At 31.9% G+C, this 10,428-nt stretch overlaps 2 protein-coding genes across 2 annotated transcripts; one reads left to right on the top strand and one right to left on the bottom strand.

Annotated features, from left to right (window-relative positions):
- Window positions 1–426: 426 nt before the first annotated feature.
- Window positions 427–2,088, top strand: LOC110670681 (E3 ubiquitin-protein ligase PUB22-like). The gene has a single exon (XM_021832799.2). The coding sequence runs from the start codon at window positions 586–588 to the stop codon at window positions 1,828–1,830; it is 1,245 nt and encodes a 414-aa protein (XP_021688491.2). The 5' UTR covers window positions 427–585; the 3' UTR covers window positions 1,831–2,088.
- Window positions 2,089–5,799: 3,711 nt separating this feature from the next.
- On the bottom strand, window positions 5,800–6,779 carry LOC110670682 (dof zinc finger protein DOF3.5-like). Its single transcript, XM_021832800.2, has one exon. The coding sequence runs from the start codon at window positions 6,768–6,770 to the stop codon at window positions 5,892–5,894; it is 879 nt and encodes a 292-aa protein (XP_021688492.1). The 5' UTR covers window positions 6,771–6,779; the 3' UTR covers window positions 5,800–5,891.
- Window positions 6,780–10,428: the final 3,649 nt, after the last annotated feature.

Genomic DNA, 10,428 nt, shown 5'->3' with positions numbered 1-10,428 from the left:
AATGAACCAGGTTGGTCAAAACCTCAAACCAAAGGGAGAGAGAGCTGGAGCTTAGTAAAGAAAGTAGAAATGATGGAGTGATGAGAGGGCCGCAGCAAAGGCGCACGAAGCAAGCAGCAGCTGCCAGGAAATTGCAAGCCCATGAGGCTGATGTCGGCGTCTAATAGCAATAAAAGCACGCTTAAAAAACACGAGGCGAATACAGAGAAACTTAGAAAAGTTAGAGAGAGAAAGTCAAAAGGGCATATCCAACACACATTCACCTCATTAATTCTAGACTTCGTAAAGTTTGCCTCTCTCATCTCCTCCAGCCTTTCAATCCCTTTGAAAAGTCATACCTCTCTCTCTCTATACGCCCGGTTTTTACGTGTTTTTGACTTCCTCTTTCCTCCTCACATATATAAAACCTAATCCTCTCTTCCCTTCCCTTCTCCAAATATCAAACTACTTCTACACAGCTACTACGTATCAGAAATTCTCCTAACTTCATCTCTATTTTTCTTCTTATTTCACACCTCCTCTTTCTGGGGTTTCTCAAGTTCTTCAGCTTTTCATCAGCAGCAGAAGCAGCCGTTGTTTATTCTAATGGAAGAGATTGATGTCCCTCCGTTTTTTCTCTGCCCTATTTCTCTCCAAATCATGAGAGACCCAGTTACTGTGCCAACTGGGATAACTTATGATCGCGAGAGCATAGAGAAATGGCTATTCTCAGGGAAGAATGATACATGTCCAGTCACAAAACAAGTCATCTCAGATTGTGACCTAACACCAAACTTGACTCTTATGCGGTTGATACAATCTTGGTGTACTCTCAATGCTTCTCATGGCATAGAAAGAATCCCAACTCCCAAACCTCCAATCAGCAAAGCACAGATAGCCAAGATCATTAAAGATGCCACCAAGTCACCCCAGCAGCAGATCGCTTGTCTAAGGAAGCTACGTTCCATAGCTAATGTGAATGATACAAACAAGAAATGCATGGAGGCTGCAGGTGCTGTAGAGTTCTTGGCTTCAATCGTGAATAGCTTTAACTCTTTATCATTCGAAGAATCAACTTCGGATGGTGATGCGATTGAGGTCACAAGACCAAGTGATGAGGCCTTAAGCATTCTCTACGGTCTTCAATTATCCAAATCCGGGCTTAAGACTCTTATAGGCAATAATGGGGAAATCATCCAGTCCTTAACGAACGTCCTGCAAAATGGAAACTACGAATCTCGAGCTTACGCATCGTTATTGTTGAAATCAGTCTTCGAGGTTGCTGATCCAATGCAACTTATCAATTTAAGAACTCAACTCTTCGTCGAGATAGTCCAAGTCTTACGCGACCAAATCTCTCACCAAGCCTCCAAAGCTGCATTGCAACTGTTTGTCAGTCTTTGTCCATGGGGACGAAACAGAATCAGAGCCGTCGAAGCTAATGCAGTGTCTGTTCTGATCGATCTTCTTCTCGATTCAACAGAGAAAAGGGCTTGTGAGATGGCTCTAATTGTGCTGGATTTGCTATGCCAATGCGCAGAAGGCAGAGCTGAATTTTTAAGGCACGGGGCTGGGCTTGCAGTTGTTTCAAAGAAGATACTTAGAGTTTCTCAGGTGGCAAGTGAAAAAGCAGTGAGGATTCTCTTATCTGTTTCAAAGTTCTCAACAACTTCAAGTGTTCTTCAAGAGATGTTACAGATTGGTGTTGTGGCCAAGCTGTGTTTGGTTCTTCAAGTGGATTGCGGAAGCAAGACCAAAGAAAAGGCTAAAGAGGTGCTTAAATTGCATGCTAGAGCTTGGAAAAATTCTGCTTGCATACCTGCAAATCTGCTCTCTTTTTATCCAGCTTGAGACAAAAGAGACTAATTTAATCATAGCTTCCCTTTTGATTGTAATTGAGCTTAGTGCTTAGTGTACATTAATTATCCATGGATTATTGATATACTATTGAAAAAAAAAAAAAGAGTCACATATACAAATCTGGATACAAAAGTGGTGTCCAGTAGCATATATGTTTCATGGCAAATGCGATTTTGTTCTATTTTGAGGGAATTAATTAATGATTATTAACAAGTTGAGAGATCTTTACAAGTCATCTCAAGCACTAAACCCTTTTGTTATTGATCATTATATATCTTTTCCACTCTTCTTTTTTCTGTGATGGGATTCAGTGTTTGGAATATAAACTAAAAGATTGAGACAAGATCAATAGTTTAGATTCTTGTTCCATTGTACATTTTTAAAGACAAATCACGTTTAATATAATGGAAGATAAGAGTGGAAAACATTATTTTTGCTCATTACCAGCTTGAGGGTAATCATCAAACATTCAAACCCAAAAGGCAGCCCTCAAATATGGAAGGAAGGTAATTAACCAGATTAATTATGTTTGTGATCATAAGACAAGCTTAATATAAAAAAATATAATTAATCCTCTTGTTTAATTCTGATTTCTCTCAATTCCATTATTGCACTTAAAATGTAAAAATAATTTGGCCCAGCAAACTATTTGATCGTCAAGAACAAGAACAAGCCAATCTATTAATCTATTTGACAATTTTTTTTAAGACTGTTCTATTATCCTAGCTAATTGGTCAAACCATGTTAGCTCTTGCCAACTATATGGGAGTATAGAATAGTAGAGACACAGCTTGCACATGGTACATGTATCTATGCTATACAATCGACCACGTCTCTCCTTCAACTTGAAGAGCTTAACAGTTGTACGTATAAATTTAATCCGACGCCGTTGACCGGCCAATAAGCACCGTACCAGATGATCCACTCATTTCTTATACTATTTTATATGTGATCTCATTCTTGTAGCATTTGACTGGTTGAAATCTTCATTATAGCTGTTTAGTTTTGTTTATTAGTTGTCAAAGATTTGATTTGATCAAATGTGTAGACCCTTTAATTTTGTAAGTTTTTCATCCATCAGCAACTCCTAGATCGGTTCTTGATGATGATTGTGGGGATGGGACTCAGTTAATTAATTTGATATCTTGGATCATGAGATGCATTTTTTAGTATTATTTTTTTAAAGACAAGTTATAGTTTGCCTACCTGATTCAAACTCAAGAGGCGCAACCCTATTTTTAAGTAATTAAAGATTGATTCCTCCCGCCCAATTAACCATTTTATGTATAATACTACTACATATATATAAAAGTAAAATTTATATATTTATATTTTAAGTTTATAATAAATAAGTATAAATGATTTTATCTCTTATAAAATATTAAAATTAATTCTATATTTAAATATATTTGCCTTTTAATTTATGTTGGGACTATGAATCTCATATAAAGAGTAAAAATAAAAAGGTAAATATAAGTTGATAGATTATAATATTAAATTAGCTAGTTATTTTGATGTGTAAATAAATTAACATAATCACTTAACATTTTCTCTAAATTTAAGATGATAAAAGAGTTCGGACTAAATTATGGGTTTCAGTCGTCATAATGTTATATAATTGAGTTCATATTAGATTAAAAATACAAACTAATTATTAAGTAATAACCATATGGACTTAAGAGAGAGTATTGAGATTATAGATCTCACATCGAAAAAGTATAAAAGTAAAAAGTAAAATAAGTGGCTAAAATAATTCTCCAAATTTAACTATATATATGCTTGAAGTTTTCAAGAATTTCCCTTCAAGAAAATAGTTTGAGGGCTAATTCAATTAATGTGGGTCATTTCTTAATTAAAATGCTTCTTAGCATTAAGTTGCTTAGTTAATTTTAATGTGAGAAGAAAGTACATGGTCAATTCTGAAAAATGGGTAGAGATTGAATGAGTTGATTTAATACCAGGACCAACTAAAAGGAAACAAGTAGCTAGCTTGGTAGTTTTGGCAGATTGATTGACATGGTGTCCACATTGACCTTATTAATGTGGGTATTAAAATTACCTTAAGAATTGTAAACTTGTAAAGAAGCTTCGATGAAGAAATTCTTTTCCCAGAGATTTAATCTATATATATAATTATCATTTAAAAAACAAAACTATATATATATGATATATTATGGTTGATTAATTAACAAATCAAACTAATGTTACATATATTGACCTTGTTCATGTGGGCATAATTAATTCTCCTAAAAGATTAATTTTGGATAAAAATAAAGATATATTACCACTTCCCTGAGTTGGGCATTCTTACCTAATTGTGCCTGTATAGTCTGTTTGTGGACAGGGTTCTAAATGGGACTGATTCCCATAGTGTAGAAAGATTGAAGTTAGTAGGCAATAAAATAATTGTTGCAGGTAGGGCAGGTTTTGGTTTGGTTTCAAGTCGGAACCGATGGTTCCTGGCTTTTAGTGGGTTTGAATCGAAAATGGCCCTTGAGTAACTGGTTAGAACCAATTCTGATTTTTGGTCTAATTTTGAAGCGGTTCTAGTTCTGATTTTTTATGATTACAATTTCAATTGGGTTTTAATCCTATTCAGTTCAAAACAATTTTGCTCTAGTTTCAATTTCAATTTTGATTTTTAAATCATCATTCTTAAAAAAATAATAATAAATTTAATAAAATTATAAATATAATATAAAAATTAATTTTTAATATATAAATTTGTTAAAAATATATATAAAAAAAAAACTATTACAACGTGCATATTATAACATTTTAACTCATAACAAACTCATTTTCTTTAAGGAAAAATAAACTCATTCTTATGAAAATTATTTTCAACACAATAATAATAATTATTTTCAACACAATAATAATAATAATAATAATAATAATAATAATAATAATAATAATAATAATAATAATAATAATAATAATAATAATAATAATAATAATAATAATAATAAAATTCATACAATTCACCAATTAAAAAGAAATTTTTTTAAAAATATTTCTACACATTAATTACGCACCCAATAGTATATTTTTGTATACATTAAAATTTAATAAAATAAAAATTTAGAATATGCTAATTAATTTCAAAAATTCATAGATATTATTTAGTGCCTTATTTGAGAATAATGCAAGAATTAAAAATGCTTAAAATCATCTACATAAATCTAGAAAAATGTGAAAAAGTATAATTTTAAAAATTTCAAATTCAACCTAAATAGAATATATTAATTAACTTAAAAAATTTATGAAAATTATTTGTGTACTTTATTTGAGAATGGTACAAGAATTAAAAATGCTCAAACTTATCTATATAATCTAGGGAAAATATTAAAAATATAAATTTTAAAAAACTTAAATCAAGCCAATTCTAGTTTAGAATTATCGGTTCCAGACCAATTCAGTAAAGCGAACTGTAACTGGCAAACCTTAGAACAATTTCGATTTGATTCAAGAAATGAAACAATTGATCCATTCACGGTCTGAACCGGACCGGGCCACGTCTAGCTGCAAATTGCTAACTTCAAATAAAAGATTGGAAAACTATGTATTGGTGGATATGTTCTTTCTTTCAAGCCCATTTATTAATTCAAATGATGCATTATTGCTGTATATTCTAGATGAAAGGTATAGTTCCTTAGAAGTTCTTTAGATTACCTCTAAAACTAGAAACTCAAAATTTATAAAACTTTGAGTTCCATTATCACCAAAAATATGAAAGAAAAAAAAAAAAGCAAGTTTTTTAATTAGAAGATACTACAAGTTGAATTAATTTTTCATGCGTGTTGATAATTAATAATTCACTTGGTTAAACGGCCTTCTATATATAATTAGAGAAAAATTAATTTGAAACTTGAAAATCCTATACTATTATCTGAAATGTATGCTTGTTTTCAAGGGAAGAACAAATTGCGGTTGCATGCTATGCATATACATTATTATCAATTCATCAGGTTTACAAGTATAGATTACTTGAGATTCTATACATTTTTACACAAGAAGAAAACAATGAAGGTAAACTCATCCCATTTTAATTGTCAAGTCCTTGAGAAAGTATCATCACTAGACAAATCAAATGGGTTCCAGTTACCGAACATCAGATCATTAGGATCTTGAGTTTCAGGTCCAAGAATTGGAGGCTCTTGTGTCACTTGCAGGGTATTATCATTGCCCATCAAGTGAGAATTGAACCACAATATCTCTTGATGAGAGCCTATCTCTTCTCCTGGCAATGGTGGCAGCGCATAGTGGATTGATTCATGAAGAGTACTTGTGCATTGTTGAACCTTATTATCACCAGCTTGGTGAAAGTACATCAAGTGATGATCATTTTCATTCAAAGGAGTTTCCATGGATGAATCAGACAAAGTAGTAAGGCATCCAGCAAGACTTGGACTGTTGTGGTTCTCTCCATGTAGTTGAACTCTAGTTGATTCCAAATTTGTGTTTGGAATGGTAGAAATATCACTTCTAGGCAACTCTTGCATGTCGAAATCAGCCATCGTAGCTGTAGTAGTGGTAGTAGTAATCTTGGAATCTGGCTGAGGATTCAAGAAGTTTGCATAAACAAGTGCAAGATCAATATGTGAACCATCAGATGTCATGGAAGAGCTACATGACTCAACAGAAGAAACCCCTCTATTAGAGACGGTAACCCCATAACCTAAGCTTCTGGAGGGATCAACATCAGTAGATGAAAGCCTTAAGGACTTTCCTCTTCTGTTCTTTCTGCAACCACCGCCGACGGGGACGTTCCTTAGGGAACCACCTTTAGTCCAATACCTCCTACAACCTTTGCAGAAGTATCGCGGTTGAGTTAAGCTGTAGTTGTTGTAGTAACAAAATTTAGTGTTTGAAGAACCACACCGAGGACAGCTTGGTGATATCTCAACATTAGTCTTCCATCCTCGGTCCATCCCAAATTGATTCAAAGCTTCATAGAAAATAAAAATGAGTGCAGGTGAGCTCTCGCCCTCGATTTCTTCTCTAGCACATAGAAAAGAAAATATTCAAGAATTTGGGAGCTGAGTGAAGACCTAATTAAGGTCATGAAGGTGGTGAGGTTTTTGTTGAAGGGCACATGAGTGGAGTAGCTACCCATGCACATGAGGGTGCACAGGGGCAAATCTTGGATAACAGCCCCGTAGGCTAATACATGGTGTCGGTGTTTTTCATGGGGTGGTGCTACGTGGCACCATGGGATTGATGGGAATGAAGGTAGCAGAGGAAGCAATGGCCTCGAGAGGCTAACTCAGGTTGCTTATAAGAGCAGACAGACTAGATTAAATTAAAACTTAGCTTGGTTTAAATGATATCTCATTCAAATATTCAAGTAAGACCTCCCCTTGTGCTCTGGGATTTCAGAGGCAGATTTTTCTTAAATAAATTTGGTATATCATGGAATTAAGATATAAAGTATATGGTGAAACTCATCTATTAATTCTATATACTTGTATCTTGAAATTATAGTAGATTAGATTTAGATAAAAATTTTCTAACATATAATTTGAGAGCTTTTTAAGCTATTTGAATACCTCGGAAAATCTTGTATTATATAATTTTATATATAAAAAATTCTTATCTAAATTCGATCAATTACAAACTCAAGACATAATATGAAATTAAAATACAAATATATGATATTCATATATTTAATATGTGAGTCTCATTATATATTTTATGTCTTAAATTCATAATAGACTGAATTTAAGTCAGAAAAATCCTTTATATATTCGTCATAAAAGAAAAAAAAATTTCTGAAGGAATAAACAGAACAAGCCTTTGCTTTTCTGAAAATCCTTTTGTGTAACATAAATTGCTTGTTTATTTTCCAAAAAAATATGCTCATTGCCTTGAAAAAAAATAAAAAACAAAAAATAATAATAATAAACAAAAGAAATCACGTGTAAGTCAAGTTGTGAAGGATCACTCGGATCATGGGCTTCTTGGATCAAGTGACCTTGGTGACTTCACAAAGAAATCCAAGGATCATAACCAGTCCACTGACAACCATGCCACTTCTATAGGATATTACAGGCGAATATTGGTTCGATGTATCCGTGGGAAGTGAGAACAGACACACCAGCCTAGAAATAGGAAATGCCTTCTCAATCGAAATAGTATGTGCCAGTTGTGCACTTGTAAGAAGAAATGCTACCTCTCTCATTTTTGTCCCTGTCAAATCAAATTTAAGGGTAAAAAGTGTAAAGCTTTGTACAATTCGAGCTTGGCTTATTTATAAAAATAATTAATTTTTTATTGAATCAAATCTTGAACAACTTTAGTAAGTTTAGATTTGTGGTTATAAAATTCAAAATTATGTAATTTTAGTTAACTTTAAGATAATAAATTTAAAATTAAATAATTTTAGTTAAATAAGTTAATTCATGAGCTTTTTCTTAAGTTGATTTACGAACTTATTAAATAAGTTAACCCATAAGCCTTAACAAATCGAATATCAATAAATTCGAGCTTAACTCACTTATTATATTAACTTAAATATTAGACTTTAAATTTATTTATTTACAAAATAAACCGAGTCAAATTGAGTTTTTATCAAACTGAACTTTAAATAATTCACGAATGACTTGATTCATTTCATTTAAGGTGAAATGAAAGAATTAAGGAAACATTTTTATAGAAGCATAATATGCTACGTCAAGCGGTAAAAGATTGACAACTAAAATCAACATTCATCAAAGGTGAATCGAGCAAGAACTGGAAGGTCCACGAAAAGTCTAAGAATAATTAATTTATACTTTAATATTTTAACTGAAGCTAAATTATAAATTATAATTTAAATTAAATTTTAATTTAATATAATAATATTAACAAGATAAGTTTTAAATTAAGCTTGTTTATTTGTAATATTATCGAGTAAAGCTAGAGTGTTGCAAATTTCAAGCTCAATTCATTTATAATATAAACAAATATGAGATAAGCTGAGCTCGAACATAGTATATTTAAAACAAATTGAGCTCAAGTTATAATATTAAAGGTCAAATCAAATTCGAATATGAAAAAAATATTATAATGAATTGAACCTTAGCTATTCAAAGTTCAGCTCAATTCGACTCATTTACACCCCTATCAAGAGAGACATATTTGAGAGAGTGAGAGAGAATGTTTTGTCTCTCACTCTCTCTGTAGAGAGGGAGAGTTTTATTTGATTCTACCCGATAATTTCTGAAACTTCTGAGTGATGGCTAACACAAATACCTCTAAAGAAACTTCTTTTATCTTGTTGCAATAAACGGTGATATTGCATGATTTTTGAATAAGAAGTGATAATAATTTAGGCAAATGACACGATTGCTATTAAAAAATGTTTTTCCTATAAGCAAAAAGCAATTTATAGACATTGTAACAACCCCCTTTCCCTCCATAGAAATGTTCAAGCTTGGGTCCTCAATCTTCCTCCACATAAGCTTTTCAAGCTTTGCCTGCAATTCTGCAAAACCCCAACCATTTACCATCTTCAACATGCTTCATATGATTAAACGTTTCAGGAAAATATGAAAATAAGAAAAAAACCAAGCTTTACCTGTATCAACTCCAATACGCTCTTTGATGCAGAAAAACGAAGGTAACCTACAAGCATCTCAGTACCTTCCCCTCAATTGTTAGGAATAAGATTACCACCAAGCAGAAGCAAAGCATAATCTGATCTATTCGTCGAGTCCCAAATATAAATGCCAGTTGTTTTTACATTTTCACTGTAAACCATATAAGGTGAGGTAAAAGATGAACCCCTGCATTTAATGTTATAAATAGCTTGTATGTTAGATAGTATAGAGAGAAAGAATTCCTATATTGTTAAAATATAAGAAAGTGAAGGAATGACAAGAGTGAAATGTGTATAGAATTATATATATATATAAATAAATATATATTATTTTATTATAGTACTTGACACATATATGTGTGAAATAAAATAATTATCTTTTTGTAATTTTTGTAAATAAATTACGAACAAATATGTTTATTAACAAGTAGATATGTCTATTAATAAATAAACATGTCAATTCTATACAACAGTCACAACTATTTGTATAGGTGTCTATTAATAAACAGACATATCTATTCTATATAAATAATTACAACTATTTATATAGGTGTCTATTAATAAATAGATATGTCTTTTGCACAAGCAGTTGTATTTATTGGAGATAGACAGATGTGTCTATCTAGAAAAATGTGCCATGACTTTTCATTCTTTATAATATGGATGAGTTTTTCAATCCATATATATACTACTTCTATTTTTTCTTCTTCTTCTCTTTTAGTCGCTCTAAATTCAGTTCGTATAAAGAGTTCTTAAGGAAAATCTTCAGGAGTTATTGTCTGCAGATTTCAGGCTTTGTTATATCCTGGAGGTATGTTGTCATAACCTTGCAGCAATCTAGTGGGGACAATTAATACCTTAAAGATAGTGATTCATTACGGCTCAAAGCCTATTCTATACCTACTGCTTCAATAATTTTAAGGTATTAATCGCAATGGAGTCTAAGACTGTTTCTGTGATGAATCAAGAGTTCGTGAAACTTGATCGTTTTAAGAAACAAATTATGTTCA

The sequence above is a fragment of the Hevea brasiliensis genome, chromosome 5, assembly GCF_030052815.1.
Source record: "Hevea brasiliensis isolate MT/VB/25A 57/8 chromosome 5, ASM3005281v1, whole genome shotgun sequence".
In the NCBI taxonomy this organism is placed as follows: domain Eukaryota; kingdom Viridiplantae; phylum Streptophyta; class Magnoliopsida; order Malpighiales; family Euphorbiaceae; genus Hevea; species Hevea brasiliensis.
The sequence above is the reverse complement of the archived record's forward strand: the minus strand, read 5'-3'. Positions and strand labels throughout refer to the sequence as shown.